The sequence below is a fragment of the Alternaria postmessia genome (genome assembly GCF_024291825.1).
Source record: "Alternaria postmessia strain BMP 2775 chromosome Unknown scaffold_27, whole genome shotgun sequence".
NCBI lineage: Eukaryota > Fungi > Ascomycota > Dothideomycetes > Pleosporales > Pleosporaceae > Alternaria > Alternaria postmessia.
In genome coordinates this window covers 55,642-73,972 of record NW_026260100.1, presented here as the reverse complement: position 1 = coordinate 73,972, position 18,331 = coordinate 55,642, and the positions used below count along the sequence as shown (strand labels likewise).

General features: G+C 52.3%; 4 protein-coding genes across 4 annotated transcripts; 1 reads left to right on the top strand and 3 right to left on the bottom strand.

The window, feature by feature from the left end:
• Nucleotides 1–904: 904 nt before the first annotated feature.
• On the bottom strand, nt 905–4,986 carry J4E82_005219 (uncharacterized protein; the record flags this gene model as incomplete). The annotated part of the gene is made up of 3 exons (XM_051731488.1): nt 905–4,696; nt 4,747–4,839; nt 4,978–4,986. The coding sequence occupies 3 exons, from the start codon at nt 4,984–4,986 to the stop codon at nt 905–907; spliced, it is 3,894 nt and encodes a 1,297-aa protein (XP_051588678.1).
• A 296-nt stretch (nt 4,987–5,282) lies between these two features.
• On the bottom strand, nt 5,283–11,563 carry J4E82_005218 (uncharacterized protein; the record flags this gene model as incomplete). The annotated part of the gene is made up of 2 exons (XM_051731487.1): nt 5,283–5,935; nt 5,983–11,563. The coding sequence occupies 2 exons, from the start codon at nt 11,561–11,563 to the stop codon at nt 5,283–5,285; spliced, it is 6,234 nt and encodes a 2,077-aa protein (XP_051588677.1).
• Nucleotides 11,564–15,594: 4,031 nt separating this feature from the next.
• Nucleotides 15,595–16,200, bottom strand: J4E82_005217 (uncharacterized protein; the record flags this gene model as incomplete). Its single annotated transcript, XM_051731486.1, has 2 exons — nt 15,595–16,136; nt 16,194–16,200. The coding sequence occupies 2 exons, from the start codon at nt 16,198–16,200 to the stop codon at nt 15,595–15,597; spliced, it is 549 nt and encodes a 182-aa protein (XP_051588676.1).
• A 1,567-nt stretch (nt 16,201–17,767) lies between these two features.
• On the top strand, nt 17,768–18,046 carry J4E82_005216 (uncharacterized protein; the record flags this gene model as incomplete). The annotated part of the gene is made up of 1 exon (XM_051731485.1): nt 17,768–18,046. One exon carries the CDS (start codon nt 17,768–17,770, stop codon nt 18,044–18,046), a length of 279 nt encoding a protein of 92 aa, XP_051588675.1.
• Between the last annotated feature and the right edge of the window lie 285 nt (nt 18,047–18,331).

The following is an 18,331-nucleotide window of genomic DNA, read 5'->3' as shown; positions in this document are numbered from 1 at the left end:
CACATCAACCTTTATATACTCACCAGGTAAACACTTATCCACACGTGGATTTCTATGTACCCATCGACCTACTCATTCAAGCATAGCAAAACATCGTCTGACCATACGTACTTTCTCCACACTCCCATCTGCCGACACCCCGAGACCTGTAGTACTCCGCCTATCACAGATTGGCCAGCAAAGCTCATATTCCGCTATGTGCCTTCGGATCAGGTCGGAAGCGGCAGGTTTTTGTCTCCGACAGCAATCAAGCCTCCGACTTGCGGTGTAAAAGGTGCTTGGGATACTACAGGTATCCTAGTTCATGCCGGGCGCATAGCTCCACCAAGGGGGAAATGCAACACTACCTGCTCAACTATGATATCTTTACCATCTGCATTAGCACTGTTCTCCAATAGGCTCTTTGGAGTCATCAAAAAGGGTAAGATGCTTGTGTTTTGACAAAGAAGAGTGAGACACATCCAGCTAGTAGCAAGCACACTGCAGGGCTGCAACACTCGGCTGACCCCGCAATAGCGCGATTCCGCTCGGTATGTGGAGAAAGCTTACCGATGATGTACCTTGCTCCGCCCTAACTTTACTGGTAGTCGGCAACACAATAAGATCCGCCGCCTGTAAAACAACAGAAGTGTCCAATCTCGACGTCTTACAGCAGTCTCCACCGCCTGGCGGGATGGAGTTTCCTGCAAGCATGCTGGTAGCCACATCGTGTTCGCACTCCGACGTTACCGACGACCGAGTTCGCGGTTGCGTCGCTGGCTTCTGGACCCATATTCTTTGAGAAAAGAGTGAAGCTGAAACATGGGGATATCTATATTCAATTGGCAGAAAGATCGTGATTACACCTCAACGCCTCCTCTCCCTTTTTGTCCTACTACTGCGGTAACTGCCTTCTCGTCACATTCTACTTGGGACCACTCCACTTGCCACTTGGGCCGTTTCCCCTCCCTCTAAAGCCACCGCCACGAGCGCCACCTCTACCGCGTGGACTCTTTGTCTTCTCAACTCTACCCTTTCCTCCTCTACCCTCTCCACCACTGACGTTGCCGCCTCTTGTTCGTTCCTGACCTAATCCTCTCCTCTGACTCTTCTGGCCAGCGCCTCCACTCTTCACACCGCCCCTACCCATTCCAGAGCCGGATTTTGCTTTTCGAATCTCTTGCCAATCTGCTTCTGCACCATCGTCGTCCATGTCCATTTCATCATCCTCATGTGTGCGCTTATTGCTGAACTTAAGTCTACCTTTCTGGCCAGCCTGGGCTGTGTCGCGGCCACGGATTGCATCAACATAGGCGTTGATACCTGCTTCAAGGGATGTGTTTTGGTCGTCGATATCCATGAGGACGTCGTCTTCGGCGATGTCTTGCTTCTTGGACTTCTTGCCCTTAGTCTCGACTTCATCATCAGATTCGCCGATAACAAGCTTGCCGTCTTCGTTCGTGCGTGCCTTCATCTTCTGTGGTTGTTTGCGTTGGCGCAGGGGCTTGGTAGAAGAGATGTTTCCGAGGGCGCGTTTGGAGAGTAGATCAAGCGGCTCGTCTTCGTCTTCGATGATGTACGTGTTTCCGCCCTTTGCACCGCCTCGCTGTTGCTTGCTTTGGCTCTTGACGAATTCGTCCTCTGAGTCGCCGTCGCTCTCTTCGCTTTCACTGCCGTACACAGCTTGGTCATACTCGCTCTCGAACTTGCCCTTTCGCTTCTCAGCTGGCTCCTCACCATCCTCTGTAGCCTGCTGCTTCTTCTTCTTGCGCTGCTCGCGTGTCTTACGGATGTTGGTGATGAGTTTGCGATCTTCAGCGGGTGTGGCGCGTTCTACTTCTTCGACGCCAAACTTCCGGACCATTCGTTCGACGATGTGCTTGACCTTGGCCTTGAAGTGTGCCTTGTGTTCGTGACTCCAGACCATCAAGTTCTTGAGCAAGGTGTTCAGACGTGGTCGTACAAGCGATTCTGGTAGTGAGATGACCTCAACTTTGACGAAGCCAAGCACACTGCGTACAATTTCTCGGTTTGGGTTCTGAAGGAAGATGTCCATCAGGTCGCAAAGATTGGTTATGGTTTCCTTGGAAATCTGGGCATGGAATTGGTAGAGAATGCGAGTGACGGCGGTGATAGACGCGGAGATCATGTGGGGTGTAGTCGCAGCCAGACCAGCCGAGACCATCGTGAAGTATTCTTCGAGCGAGGCTTCGACGGTTGGCGCATCGGTTGGCATGTTTGGCACCTTGGCTTGCACGACCTGACCTCCTTCTGCCATCTTCTCACCCATGGCGACAAGCAGGTTGTAGGCCGCCTCGCGCGCCTTCTCGTTGGTCTCCTTGGCGGAGATGACTACCTCGGAAAGAATGGCTGGGATGAAGTGCAGATCGCTTTGAGGTAGAGACTCGATGACTTGGAACAGTGCATTAAGTCTGTCGCGACGGGCTGGGGTAGATGCTTTCTCCGCGCTTCCTAGCAACAGCTGTTGCAGTTCACCGTTACGCTCTTTCAGAGCGGCTTTACCCATCTCCGACTCCGCGAGACGGGGAATGAGCTTGTACGCCTTCTTTTGTAACTGCGGTTCGTTTTCTCTGTTTATCATGATCTCTGCCATGCGGAAGAGGGACCGATAACTGTCGCGTGGGAGGTAAAGGGCAATGGTAATAATAAGATCCATGAGGGTATGGCTCATCGGTGGCATCTTGTTCGGGCCTGTCTCTTGCTTCTGCTTAGCTGCCTGCGTCTGCGAGCCAGGCTCAGGCAGTGAGGCCTCAAGGTTAGACGCAACTCGCTCGAATGTCTCCATGAGCTCGCGCTCGGGGATGATACTCAAATAGGCGTTGATAGTCCTGAGAATAGTTCCGCGGTACTGTGGCAAGGTCTGACTGTAAACATTGAACAGGACTGCAAGCATGTTGCTCGCAAAACCCGCCAGGTGATCGAGGTTCTTCTGTGCATCGGCTTTGGATATCCGAGCCTGCGCAAGTAGATCATCATCAGACTCCAGCTCTATGATTGCTTTGTTGCTATCAACCAGGTTCTGAAGAGCTCGGCAGACGTCCGTTCGTAGGTCGGCCTGGCCATAGAGCAAGTTCGCTAGCATCTCGCAGAAGCTCTGGTCAAAAGCCTCAACCAGATCCAAGGGCAGGTCGCAGTATCCGGGAAGAATCGACCAAATTTGCTGTACGACCGTCTCGAACACTTTGATTTCCGTTGTCTTCTCTTTTTCGCCATGATCGATAACCTTCTGGTATAGCTCTTCGCTCAGCGGCACCATCTCGGTTCTGAAATGTGCCAGCTTAGTGTTGTGGACTGAATCGCGGAGAAGTGGCAGCATCCAGACTCTTCCGGTTTGTCCTGGAGGTGGTCGCGGCAAGTTTAATGGGAGGATGTCCAGCACGACATCGGGACCCATTGCGCTAATGGCCCTTGAGATGACTGAATCCGCCTCTTTCTTGCCAGCAAAGCTGTCGTTACCCCTCAGGTCTCCAACCACCTTCAACACAGGCTTCAGAATAGGGTCTGAACGCCACCTTAAAGTCTCGAACATGGCAGACAAGACGCTGAAAACCTCCATCCACGCAGCCTGGTATTTGACGCTCAACAGGTCCTGTGCAATCTTTGCGACTTTCTCGAGTGTCTTCTCATCGTATATTGAGGGCTCTAGGATAACACCGTCGGGCACGAGGTTTACGAGGAAGGAGATGAGGCATTCGGAGGCGGAAATACGGATGTTGTGCGATGAGGACGTGAGGAACTCGGCGATCATGGTGAACAGATCGGGTAGCTTCATGAAAGTGTCTTCGGGCTCGATTTGCGCCGAGACTTCGTATCCGCGCGAGATGACGGCTATCCATGGAGGAAGAAGTTGCGAATCGTTCTTGGAGGGCTGTAGTTCGGAGATGACCTCGAGTAGCCTGGGAAGCTTAGCAGAGGCGAGTTCATCAGCCATGCCGGCGAAGATGACCTCGAAGATCTCAAAAGCAGCCATAGTCAGGAACTCGTTGGTCGACTTGGAGATGTTCAGCAACAGCTCACACAGTACATCGATCTTGCTGCTTGGCCAGCCTCCAGACGAAGTTGCAATCGTCTTGATGAGCTGCAGCGCATGTATCAAATCGGGGTCCTTGTTGTCTACGTCCTTCTTTCCCTTGTGTTTCCGCGCCTTGGCTGCCGCCTCTGCCGCGATGTCCTTGAGCATCTTCTGGGCCGTCTCGGCGCACATATCGGCAGCTGGGTGGTCTAGAGCAGGGCTCGGCGGCGGGTTCGCCAGCACCTTCTTCAGTGCTTCCTGCGCCCTCTTCCTCACCTTAGGCCTGTGGTCGACAGAGATTTGTAACAGACCTGCGACAGCTCGGCGCGGGCTGATAGTCGTCTGCGGCAGCTCCCATGCGCGTGCATCCTGTACCACCAGCAGTGACTCGAGACATCCTATCGAAGATCGGATGAGCGGCGCATCGGCATCTTGGGCTGTGAGGGCGGGCGCGAGGTTGGTGAGGATGTCGGTGAACTTGCTTCGCAGCAGTGGGGCGGGGACGTTGGGCGTGACGAGGTCGAGGAGGTAGATGGTCGCAGTCGCCGTGTCTTTGTTCGCAATTCCTTGCTCGGTGATCTGGCGGCCAAGCAGCGACAGCAGCGCTGCGAAGTAGGCCGTCGGGGTGAACTCTGATTTCTGCTGGCGGAGCGTGTCTTCAATGGCCGCGAGCAGGACATGCGTCTGACTTGGTTAGGATGCGACTACGCGTGGAAAAAGGAGATGCGACATACGTGCTGCTGGCCTTGCAGCTTCGGGCTGTCCCGGATCTTGGTCAGTCTCTCCTCGAGCGACATGACGGGCAACTTTGGCGTTGTTGTAGACGACTGCGCTGCAACATTTCGCTTTTTTGGCCTCGAACTTTTTTGACAGGGCAGGGATCTTGCCGCACGCTATCGATAGCCCTGCACGGCCCTAAACCCCACTGGCTCCACCAAGAGCCTTCTTTCACCTTCACATTTCACGCAGTCCATCATGTCAGAGCCTCATCATGTCGATCCAAATGTATATTGTAATCGCAAGCTTTCCGCAAGTATCATGCGCTGTTGCGCACACGAAGACAACCAGGGTATAAACAAAAACATCGCCAACCTTGTACAAATATGCGTGCCTCGCAGGTATCCAGACGAATGTGCCCATTGAACCCCCTCAGATCGCCAGTCGGCCCCCTATATTCCCTACTCTATTGAAAACAAGCATTAGACAACTCGTGAGTTGCCGCGAAGTCAAGCCAACTAGCATGTGCAAAAGTGAAAGAAATTACAAAGGACTACTCCTCCACCAGGGTATCATCAACGCGTCCCCGGACACTGCTCTTACTGCTCTTCTTCGAGATATTCATGAAGCTAAGCCTCTTCTTCACGCTGTCGGTACGTGAAGACAGCGATTTGTCGCTCTTTTGGCTCTTGATTGTTTCTGGCCGCTTCTGGCTAGCTTGTCGCTGGAGGCTGGCGTCGCTTCGGTTTGTCGGTGCCTGGCTGGAGAAGCTCGGCAACGCTTCTGGTTGAGGCGAGCTTGGCGTATGGTTGAGGAAGCTCAGACTTAAGCGGTTTCTCGTGTGCGTCTCCTTGCTGCGACTTCGCGATGACACTGTCGTTGACGCATCGTCGTCGGCCGAGGGTTTTTCAGGTTTGGCATCCTTTTCCTTTTCCTTCTCCTTCTCCTTCTCGGGCTCACCCATGAGGAACTCCTTCGTCAGAAAGGCTAGACTGAGCCTCTTCTTGTCTTGTCGGGAAGCCCGACCGTTGAGAACCGGTGACGTTCCCCTATCGCCGTTCACTTGGGCCTCATCGGGCGTCGGACTCGCTATCTGAGAGCGAGAGGTAGCTGCTGCGAGCCACGAGCCGGTAGGCGAGCGTAGTGTTGGTGCCATGTTCGGTGGGAGTAGCGTAGACAACTCGCGAAAAAAGGCTGATTCGAAGCCTGAAATAGTTAGTTGCCAGCCGAAGTAGGAATGACACTGTACATACGCTGCGTGAGGTCTGATTTGGTGGCTTGCTGGGCAGGCCTCACATACAACGACAGGCAGCGACGGATGACCAGAGCGTAGTCAATCAGCGCCACCCGTAAGCCGTTTTCCAGCGGATTGGGCCGTCGTGCGTTTTCACCATCTTCCTCGTCATCCTCTTCACTTGGAGGAGGCAGCAAATCATGATAGTTCGCAACACAGTCCCGGGAATTCATATCTACTGCGTACATGAGCTCTTGAGTCAGTGTGTTGAATGTAGTGTCATCGCCATCCGTAATTCGTTTCTCGATTGCAAGGAGCTCCCCAGTCTTGCGCGAGGTTCGCTCAATGGCCATTTGCAGTGGTGTAAGTGTCACTGTACCAACCGCTACTATCTCACTTCTTCGCAGAATCGTAGGAAAACTCTCTGCCGTAGTGTAGAGCGTTTTCTCTGCTGCTGCATCTCTTGCGTTGACGGTAGACGGCGATCGACGAGATGCCGATGTGAAATGCGACGGACGAGACAGTAAATAGTAGTCCTTGACGGATTGAGACACCTTCGCCCGTTGGTAGATCGGATGAGTAAGGTCCTTCTGTGGACTTACAGGGTAGATCTGCAAGTACTGGCCCTCGAGGTCTTGCTCTCCACCTAGGTTGACGATTTGCGCTGAAGGATGTTGTTGCTGCATTCGATCCGTAAATGATGCCAACCGGTCGTTGGACGATCCCTCAAAGATGAATTGCTTGTCTCGAAGTCCTGGCGGAAACCCTAAACCCTTGTATACTACGCGGAAGTAACGTGGATTCGAACGTTCGCCCTTTGCAATACTTTCGTGAATCTTTGCCATAGCGTGCTGTGCACGAGCCAACTTGGCGAAGTCGAATATGTTGTGTTCATACTGGGCTGCGAGCTCCGTGTAGGCGGCTAACGCATTGTTCCATGACTGTCCGGTTTCGTAGTGATCGATCATTTGGAAGTACAGCTGCTCTTTACGTTCAAACGCAGGCTGCGGCGGCATGTTGGGTTCGGTCAGCGGATCCACAGTCGAGTTCGGATCCCATTCGTAAAGCTCGGCATGTAATCTGAGCGCAAGACCTGCTTCCGTGTAGTTTCCCGCATCCACCTGCAATTCCACAAGCTGATGCACATAACGGATGTAGATATCTTCTTTCTGCATGTCCTTCAGGAACTCCATAAGATGCAGAGTGTCCATGATGTGGAAGACTTCACCAGCTGCGTCGGTGCTATGCACAGCAACGAGAAGGTCCAGTAGCTCATCTATGGTCGAAATAAGGTCTTTCAAAGCTGCTAGCAATGGTTCTTCCGGATCCTGAGCAAGAGGCTCGAACAGTTCTACCAGCTCCTGGATGAAGTGCTTTTGCAAGACCGCCTCGGTCAAGTGTTTCGTTTTGAAGAGATTGTCCAGACAATCGATCATCTCGGCTTGTACAAGAGCAAGATCCTCGCTGAGCGTCCACTCGCTGATAATCATCGTTTGCAGCACTTCAATGGCTACACTGCGAAGGCCCTCATGTACACTGAGACAGAGCTCAACGATAGGCGCAACAAGTCCGGGCACGTATTGCACTTGGAAACCACCCATCTTTTCAAGCCCGTATTGACCCTTATCTTCAGCGCTGGCCTCCCAACCAATCGCTTCCCAGCTACGTTGTAGCAGGTCGGCGCCATGCTCGCGAACATCGCCAGCAATCTTCCACACAGCGCGTCGTTTCTGCTCCGGAAAAGTCTCAAGCGCGAGAGCATCGCTACCGACGAGTTTTAACAGCGCATCGAAGAAAGCTCGCCAGAGTTCTGTATTGAAGCTATCGGCCTCATCAGGGAGTGGGAGGAAAGAGTCATGCAAGATGTTGAAAAGCTTCTCTAATGCACGCATGGTGGCTTTATGATGGTAGATGTGTACACTCAGCCATGAGCTAGGGTAAGCCTCGCAATCCAGAATCGATATGTAGACCTGCAGTATGGTGAAGAGGAACTCTGCTGATTCTTCCTTGGGCAGCTCGGGCTGTAAGAGGATAGGTAGGCTAGACATAGCGGCGAGTACAGCTGATATCTCGGCCATTGCCTCGTCAAACGGAGCTTCGGCAGTCGCCGCTCGTGATTGGAATGGATAACTCGTTGGGAAGAGCAGCGAGAGTGTCTTCTTAGCCGGCCGAGGGGTGGCTTGAATTGCGCGGTATGAGTCTACGAGCTTTGGCATGTACTCGCAAGCTTCTTTTCCTAGCTCTTCAACCTGCGACGCAACCACGGAACAGCAGAGACGGACTTGATCCTTCCACTGGTCGGTGACAGTCTCCACTCTACCCCAGTATGGCGCTAACCACTGAACAGTACTTGCTAAAAGCAGGCGACGTACGTCCGGAGACCTGAAGATCTGAAGGTCAGAGAGGTGGTGTATCAAGAGAAGCTTGTAGAGAATCAGCTTTCCCTGTACTTTGGAGCATGAGTCAACGAAGCCTGCCGTAAGCTTGAAGACCTCTGTGGCCGGCATACATCCGTCAAGTTCGGGAAGCCACGAGTGAAGGTTCTGTACGAGGAGGGTTTTGGTTCCGATGAGAACAGGCGAGGGATTTTCCATCAGCGCTTGCAGCGATGTAAAGAGCGTCTTCATCTCTTTACTGAACTGAGTCCGATCCTTGATGCCAATGCTCTCTTCTTTCGCTTTCTGCTTCTCCCGTGCGTTGACCAGGAACTTCATGATGAGTTTGCCGACTTTGAACGTGGCGCGCAATCGTCGAGAAATCTCAGAGTCTGTAGGTTTGGCGAGAAGTCGACCAAGGCTTTGCATCAGGCACGAAGTAACAAGAGAATGAAACACTTTGGTTCGTGCATACTGGTCCACCAGAGGCTCAAGGTTGAAGCGTCTGTCGTGTACTATGCCTAGTACTATGACGACGGCATTGAAGACCAGATCCTCGTATTCGTCACTACCGGCGTAATGGCTTTGAATGGCGAACAGGGCATCGAAAACTTCGCTCAGCAGCTTGACGATCTCTATCTCTGGAACAAAGTTAAAGCGGCGCAACAGTCCTACAAGCTCTCCTGGTGGTTGCTCCTGCCACTTGATGAGACCCAAGATAGTCGGATCTTGAGAGTATCGTGTACTGCACAGGAAGGTCTTGACATGAACAGATGCCATGGGGCCCATGACATGCTCGTCCTTCTTCTTAGCACTCCATGGCAGACCAAGGTATGCACCTTTGCCGGCAATCATACCCGATGTGTATTCGTCGTATCTGTACAGCGTTAAAGCATGGTCGCCATCACGAGCAAAGGCGTCTTGATTCCAAAGAGGCATCCAGCAAAGGGCAAATGGAAATCCTGGCGCATCGGCAACGCTCATGACTAAGTGTGATCCGGGTACGTCCTGGGGGTCAATAGCAAGACGGATTGTCGAGTTCCAGCCCTCGCCGCGCTGGGCTGCTGTGGTGCGCCAGGCTGTATGGCCTGCGCTGTTAGTTGAAGGGTAGATGCACCCCTCAATGCGCTCTCCAGAGCTTTTCCGGACCTCGATCGTGAGCTGGAGGTTAGTCATTGGAGAGGTCTGCACCAGCGGAACGGTACCAGTCTTCGGGTGAGCCAGGAACGCGTTCTTTGGGAGGAAAGGCTCGACAAGCGTGAGGTAGATGTCACTGCGTGGCTTGGTTGGCGCACCTGAGAATCCAATCTTCCGACATTGCCTGATGTTGTGCAACATGGTGGGGATCTTCTCAATCAGACCCTCGGCATCGGCGTGGACAAAGGCCTTCAGGTGTATGGTAAGTCGGCTAATGTGCGCGCTCAACTTGTACTTGCCACTGGCGCTTGGGTATAGTTCTGGCAACACGCTGTCCCAGCCACCATCACTCTCTAAGATGTCCTCTCCAGCCACTGCAGTGCTGTACATCCTGACGGTTTGGTCCGCCTCTGACTTGGACTGTAGTATCTGATTCACAGATACTACGCCGACTGCAACAGACCTCTTGAGTGTCTTCTGGTCTCGAGAGAGAGCCCGGGCTCGTGTGCTTGCGGTTGCTGAGGAGCCTGGCCGCGTATCGGAATTCTGCGATCGAGTCTGTTCAAGGCTTGGGCGGCGGCGTTCGTCCGAAGAGTCTGTATGCCGTGATTCGGTGTGTCGGGAGTTGGTTGATTCCTTCCTCTTAGAGCCGAACATCACGCTGCGCCTTCCACCCTTGATGCTGCCTTGTTGGGAAGGCTGCACTGTAGACCCTTTGCTTGGTGCTGTATCCTTGCTCGTGCCTACCTTTTCTGCTGCTGCTGTTGTCGCCGAACGAAGTGGCTCGTTTGTCATCAGCCTGAAGACAAGATACAATGTAGTACCTGATCCTGCGCCTTCGCCAATGTCGGTCAGACTGAGGTCTACAAGCAATGCGCGGAGTTTGTCGCCGCTCAAGGACACGGCTGCTCCGTCTCGCCCAGTCAAATCAAAAGAGTACGCCTCCGAAAGTGGTTGTGGTGCTGACCCCGGCGCCTTCAGGCACAGGTACATGCTGATCTGAGCCGCGCCTTGTACGACGTCCCCCACCACATTTTTCAGACTGACGAACAAATGGTGTAGGTTGTGCTCATCGACCTGAGCTGTTGGTCTGCTGTCCAGCAAACTCATCATGGACTGCAGTTTCGTAACTTCGATAGCCGAGTCGTCGCCCGTCAGGATGCGGCCACGCTGCGAGGGGCTGCGCACAATGACATCCCCACAGAGCATCTTGTTGCCCGCCACGAGATCCCAGACGGTCGCTTCGCGTACCTTTTCCAGCTCTTTGGCCGTGAGCACCTTGTGCAACAGCTGGCGGCGTGCCGTGTCCAGGCGGTTCACTAGCCTCGACATCTTGTCCAACGAACCATACTTGCGTGCTAGCAGCAGCTCGTGTACCTTTGTGGAATGCCATTCTCGAAGGCAGGACGCGATTTCGTCGACCAATGGCTCTTGGGCTGATGTAGGCGTCTCATCACCAATCTTCAGCATGGGCACGGGCGCGGGCGGTCGGGGGGCGGTCGGGTCTGATATCGGTGAGAGAGGAAGCATTAGTTGCTGGAGGTGTTCTTCGCGGGAGGTCCATTGCGAATGGGTGCTGCCAGCGCGCTTTCGGGCAGACTTGCGCTGTGACAGTGGGCGGATCAGGGATGAGGGCAGCACAGAGACGGTGTCACTCTTCGAGGCTCGTCGCGCATTGGGCCCAGAGCCTTTTGCAAAAGGAGAGGTCGCGCGTGTGCTTTCGGTGGGCGTCACGATGCCGTTAGTCGGATGCGCGTACTGACTTCCACGCCCTGAATCGTTCGCAGCTTCTTGGTTCGCCGTGTCCTTGCCTTCTCCTAGCACCTCACGCACCTCGACGCATGCCCGTGGGAATATGCCAGAGAATACGCGTGCTTCGAGCGTTTGGCCCTTCACACTCGTCAAGCCGGCCAGCAGCGAGGGCGGCGCCACCAAGTATCCTCGATACCATGATCCATCCTGGCCACCCTGCTCGATTATGTACAATTCGTCACCGATCTCGAGGGGTAGGTCGGCGGGCGACGAGGGCTGGAAGGGGTATATGCATATTGCGAACGCGATGCGCGGGAGCGGTCTCCAGCTCGGCATGGCACCAGACGTGTCGGGCTATATTGGGGGGAGTCGGCGACAGAGCATCACGAGCAGTTGACGGTAGGTTGTATGTTTCGGGGGCTCTTCCAGAGAGTTTCAGATTCGGGTGCCGATGGGTGCGCTGCACAGGATGCCCCTGATGGGATTACCGATGGGAAATCTGGGGATGCTGTCCAGAACCTTATTACAGTCAGCGGGGCACGTCCGACGTTGAAGCTGAGCGAGCGTTATTACAATGTGGCTTTGGTAGTGCAAGGGCAAAGGGTCGCGTGTCAGAAGAAATTATGTACAGCAAACAAAAGTTTCGTCGTAGACAGCAATGTTGATAACTTTGACTGCGCCATTCGGTAGCAGCCGTGCATGCATGGCGCTCGGGGCACAGGCTTCGTATCATCGCCAGCATGGCCCTGGCCTCGAGTGTTGGATATCATCATCACATCGACGCGTTCTAAGTCAATGCGCCCAATATGTGTGCATCTCCCCCGTGAACTTGCATCGGCCCTTGACTCCGTCACGTTCTACATCTGACAATCTGACCGTTTTCGCAACCACGTATCCGGACTCGAAAAGCAGGGGAAACTACAGCCGGTGTTTAATTGGTGAATAACCTTTGTTGCACATCTCCCGCCTGTCTTGGCTTCATTTTGGGCCACCAACCTTCGAAAGCACGGGCGCCTTGCTTCTAACTCCACTCCACACCCGGCCAACGTTCATTCCAGATCAAGCGACGGTCCGAGCACGCTAGATATATCTCCTACATGACACGAGTTGCGTATCTTTGTTCGTTCGTCTCCCCTTGCGTCCTCTGCCTTTCACGTTCGTCAACATGCGATCTCCACGCACAGAGCCACGAGATGAAACCGCGCCGGTGGAGCCACCTCAGATGGGGCTGCATACGCCGCAAACATGCGCGTCGTGGCAGGGCAGTATGGCGGTGCACTAGTGGCATTTTCCGTTAAGGGTTCGCTATAGCGGCCACAGCTCCTCATCACACGACCGTGAACGCCTCTCTGGCCGACCTTAACACCGTTGTACCACCATCGAAACACCGAGACAGCTGTCCATTTAGACGTAGCGGATCGCAACATTGGAGCCCGAGAGCGGCGAATGTCTCCGCGACTTCACATCTTCCGTCTTAGAAAGGAGTATCAGTGGGGCCGCATGCCTATCTACCTGGACTCTGGGAGACTTTCCTTACTAAACCCAGGCTCTAGAAGCCTTGATCTGCGTCGAACCTGATGTGTGTGGGAGGAATGTGTAGATCTGCAACGTTGGCGGACGTATTGCAATCTGGTCTCAAGCTGATAGTATTAACAGAGGCCTGCCTATACAGAGAATTGGTTTGCGACAGAGACACATGCACTGTAGACGTCATGATCGGTCATGCGAAGTTCGGAACAGTTTACATTGCTTTTTTATATCGGAGGATATTTGACGATCCTTGCTGGCAGAGCCTGCTGACATTATTCTAGTAAATGGCTTAAAGCTGCAACTCATCATCAGCTCAAGGCCGACACCGTAGCGACATGAAATCCTAGAGACAGCGCAATCAAGCTCCATAAGTACCATTGCGATGAATCTAAAAACGGACTGTGGTGAATCCGCATTGCGGGCCGTAGCGTGCCTATGCCCTCAAATCTGCTCATCTGGTGGCATACATCTGCGTATCATAGTCCCTAGCGATCTTGGCGATTGTCGTCGTCTTGCATCTCTTAATTGTGGTCCATAACCAAGAGATTTTCTCTTTGACATCGTGACAGTTGACATATCCTTCGCACTGCAGGATCGGCCTTTTCAGTCTCTTCAACTCTTTCTTTGGGATCTGATGCCCATACAGGCTAATTAATGACGTCTCAATATCGAGTCATACGGATACAATGATGGAGATGAACATGGGGGTGTCAACACCAGCCTCGACCTCTGCTCATACACATCACATGTCAGCCGCAAGTCCTCAATCCTCTATACCAGCCATGAGCATGTCTGGAATGGCATCGACCTTCTCGAGCAGTACGCATGTCACCCTATGGTTCACCGAATGGACAACGACAACAACGGCAACCTATGTGTTGACTATCTTCTTTCTCTTTTTCCTGGGTATCTTCAACCGATTCCTTAGTGCGCTCAAAAGCCAGTTGGAGATGAAATGGAAAGGACAGCACGAGACTAAGAGCACCTTGCCATCCATACCTAACACGGAGAAGCTCGGTCATGATGTTCGCGGCCATGCTCGACAATGGAGCCGTGCCGTACGACAGCAGCCTTTTGACATGGATGATAAAGAGAGGCAAGAGATCGAGCCCTTGAGTCCGGCAGAACCGCGATTAATAGAGGCTGAGGAAATTGGCCTCTCACGACACCGACACGTATCCTCAAAGAGTTTCTGGATAGCGCAAGCACCCTGGAGCATAAGAAAAGATGGGATAAGCGCTGCTTTAGAATTTGTTCGAGCACTGATTGGCTATGTTCTGTATGTCTTTGACGAAAACTGTAGCAGAATTGACCGCAATACTAATACTTCGTTAGGATGCTTGCTGTCATGACTTACAATATCGGGTTTCTGTTTGCGGTCACGGCAAGCGTGCTCTTTGGCGAGCTGTTATTTGGGCGATACACACGAGGGGGCTTTACAAATATGGTTGAAGATGGCTGCCATTCTTGAGCAGCATGCCATCTCGGTTGAGGTTAAGAGCTATCCTTTGGTGGGTCCATGTTCTGCACAGAGGGTGGTATTCTCGCAGGCAGCAATAGCAACTCCAGTGCGAACCTCAGCGAAGGCGTCATTCTTGCAGGCTTATGCTTGCAAATGGTGATAATCAGATTCTTCGTCGCTGTAGCTGCGATTTGGCAGATGCGGATAAGCCAGTAAAGTGCCAAAGTGCCCAAGCCCAAGTCACTCAACTAGCTACTTTACTTATACATGCTATATACCTAGGTATCGTCAGCATTCTCATACCGTAAGAAACCTATTTAAGGTTATTGAGTACGCCATGGGACGTGAGTAAACTTCGTTTGTCTGTCTTGAGTTGAATGCTAACACGAGAAAGCTGATGCATATCTCCTCATGAACACATGGCCTACCGACGTGTCTGACACTTCGCTGATGGCCTTTGTGCTAGTCGTCTGCGCTAGGTGGTATGTTCGTAACGCCATGCAGGCAGTGCAAAGCGATGATGGGCACGTGGCGACAATGCTCGGGTCCAGGGCTAGGGGCGCTCCAAGGAGTTGAGAGATCAGCCTTGATTAGTTTAAGGTATCGGGAGCTCAGTTCAGCTCACACGTATGATACTTCTCGGGGCGGTAACTAGTACCGTGGGCCTGTGAACCAATACCAAACTTCACACATCACAGCCACTACGCGGTCCCTATCAGAGCTGTTCGATGTAATCAACAATGCAAATTTCCTAGTCACGCGCATATACTTCCATTGGGTTTAGAACTTTGTATGTTCTTGCCACCCACACTACAGGCGGTTTCATATACACCACATCTTCAAAATCTATTATTAGATTTCATAACTGACAACGATATCCGACACAGCGCACTCGTTCCCACCATGCCTTCGCAAATTCCGCACTCAAAGCTTCGGCTTAATTTCTTTCCAAAATCACCTCAATGACGCAACAATAGTTCTCGTTCATCGCTACGAGATAAAAGCCTTGCTGCCGCTTATAAGATCACTGCCCCGATTTTACTACCTGAAGAAGAGCCAACGCATGGGTTTGAATATTTTCCGCTGTGGTTAGGCATCAAGGCACTCTGGAGTGGGATCGATTGGTGTTTCAGTCAGGCTTTCCATCGGCTAGAAGCTGTAACGAGCTTTCGCGAGAGTGAGAGCCAAAATTAGGAGGTGGACTATCGAACAAACAGAACTCCAACAAAATCATCAACGACCACCTCAAAGACAAAGGAAAATAGGCTCGACAACGCGTGCAGACGTAGCCGAGCCTGGTAAGCAGCTGAAGTACGCTCCAACCATCTGGTCGTATCAGTGTTGCTATCCACCACCACCACCACCACCACCACACCTACTTGCTACCGCCAATAACACCGACAGCTCTCCACCGCTGATCCGCACCCCGGCAAACAGGCGTTTCATCGCGTATCGCCTGGGGTGGGATGCGATACATGACCAGATACTCCCCATAATGCAGCCACTCGGCATTTGCATCCTTACCACCAGCACTGTCCTTTAGTATATCCATCGCACGAAACACTGGACCCCGAGCAAAATGGGCCGGATCCACCGTAACGACCCACGTATCTTCGCCGTACCGCTCACCAAAGTGTTTGGCTACTGCCTCTGCGTGAGCTAGGTTGTCATAGACGCTGATGAAGGGAGAGGAGATGTTGGTTTGCTGATTGAGGTGGGCAAGGCCAAATCGAGACAGTGCAGAGGTGTAGTTGACGATGGTGGTTTGGTTCTTAGAACTGAAGCCTGTGGAGAAGGAGTATCGAGTCTGAGAGCTTGTGCGGTGCACGCGGTAGACTTGAGGTGGCCAGGCAGTAGGAGCAGAAGTTGACCCAGATGGTGCATAGATAGGATGGGGCTGCGTGAGCGTGTATAGTGCTGTTTTTGATATCAGTATATGATTTTGGAAAAACTTGCGATAATCTGAAAGCTTACCTGTCATGGTGACACTTGATTCGATGCGTCTCCAAAGACAAGCTCTGGTTGGATATAGAATGTAGCTAACGAGATGTTCTGCTGGAGGTGACCTTCTTTGTAGGATTGTAAGACGTATTCCAGGAATGGTGATCAGAAACTTAAGAACGGGAACTTTTCTGGAGACATCATTACAGTAGGAACCAGAATCATTTCTTATATCGCTATACACCCGTATAACGTCTGATAAGCAGAGGGGCGGTCAAAAGAGCCGTTCAAACGGTACAAATGCATCTGAATCAGGAGTTCGTTGTCCATGTTGGCTTCCTTCCCCGACGGAACATGGACATCGTTTCGTCTGCTCGAGTGTTGACTTCCCGAAAGCCAACAAAGAGACAGCGACATCCAACGCCTCGTGCCGTCGGCAGGTTAAACCGGGTTGTGGGGACCGTCGTGATACATTCAGTATCGAAGTATAGTGCCGTAGTCGGGTTCCTTGTTTGGTGGAGAAGCTTAGGCCAAGTGCATGTGGTACAGGTCCTCAGTCCTAACGCTTCAAATGCCTTTCCCGATCGATGTCCGTTTGATATGCAGGTCACGGTCACTTGCATTCACCCGCAACATCTATACCTAGATCAGACATGTCAGTGTAGAAGGGTCTTAGCGAGACAGAGTTGAAACTACAGATGTGTCTTGATCGGAGACTCTAGAATAGAAGAGATCGCGCAAGAAGATGAGAATAGCAGGAAAATAAACTATCGACGAAGAGTGAAAACATGCAGACATCGAAAATTGGTGACGACAATAGATCCAATCCGGCATTGAAAAGTCGATTCTCCAAGGAGGCTCCTGATTCGACTGGAGGCAGGACAAAAGCTTTGAATCTTGGGTTTTCGGATTGTTAGAGGCGTATAGGGATGCTGCCGATGTGTCATTTCATGAAAACCAAATTGCTGGGGTCGTGCAGGTAAGCGGGTAGATGCAGTTAGGGGATGTATCAGGCATTGCATCCCATTCGTCAAATATACAATATTGAAGACTATATGCGTGCGGTACCTTCCGAGTATTGAAAACCAATGCATGTCTGCGATGGGGGTGGGAATTCGCAGTAGGTACCGTCTCCAGAGACACGGAAGGAAAGCCGCCTGCGCGGAGCAGCGATTACACCTGTCAGCATATTCTCACCGCCACTTCCTTAGCGGCGTCCGCTGGCCATGATACTATGAGCATCTCACATATGAGATGTACGAAGGATAGGGTGGAGTACGCACGTCGAAGGATGTTGGTTTTCATTCCGCGGCGATCTAAGCCCCATCGGGACAGGCGTCATATCTTCAAAGTCCGAAAAGTTGACTGACGACAGTAATCGCAAGCGCGCAGGCGAGCGTCGACGCTATCCATCCATACAGACGGTAGGCGGAGCTGTTCAAGGCATTTGTTGCACTTTAATCTGACATCTCGCCAGCCTATCCCACCCCTGCGCTGTCACAAAATACACACCAAACGCCACAACCCGTCACCCACCACTTCTACCCACGCTCGCAAACGCGCCGAAATCTCGCGAAGGCACTTATCCTCCACGTCACATATCCACAATGTCTTATTTCCGGATAACACTCATGCGCTCCGGCATTGGCATGCCTGAGAAGACGCAAGGTGTACTCAAAGCGCTCGGCCTCCGCAAACGCATGACGACCGTCTACCACCCCGTAACACAGTCCGTCGCTGGTCAAATCATGAGGATAAAGGAATTGGTTGATGTCAAAGAAGTCAAGAGCCCGATGACTAAGGAGCAAATGCGCGCCGCGAGGAGACCGGATCCCGGATACTACATCGAGCAGAGGGCAGGCGAGGCTATGAAGGGTTATGAATAGATGCAAAGAGACAGGAATGAGATGTGCTGTTCGCATGTAAATTAAGCTGCAAACATGTATGCATATATGGCGTTATGGGACATGAGCCTTACGATCGAGCCATTTTGCATGCTCACTTGGAGGACTAGGCTGGGCGGATGTCCGGTTGGTATGCTTTGCCCACTGTGCATAAGATAACTCAACCAGAATCCTCATTCTTATCACAGACATAAGTACAGTGGCTGTAGGTTTCCCGCCAAATGCGCGTACACGGTTAGATTCGAGACGGCCGGGCAATTGGGCTTC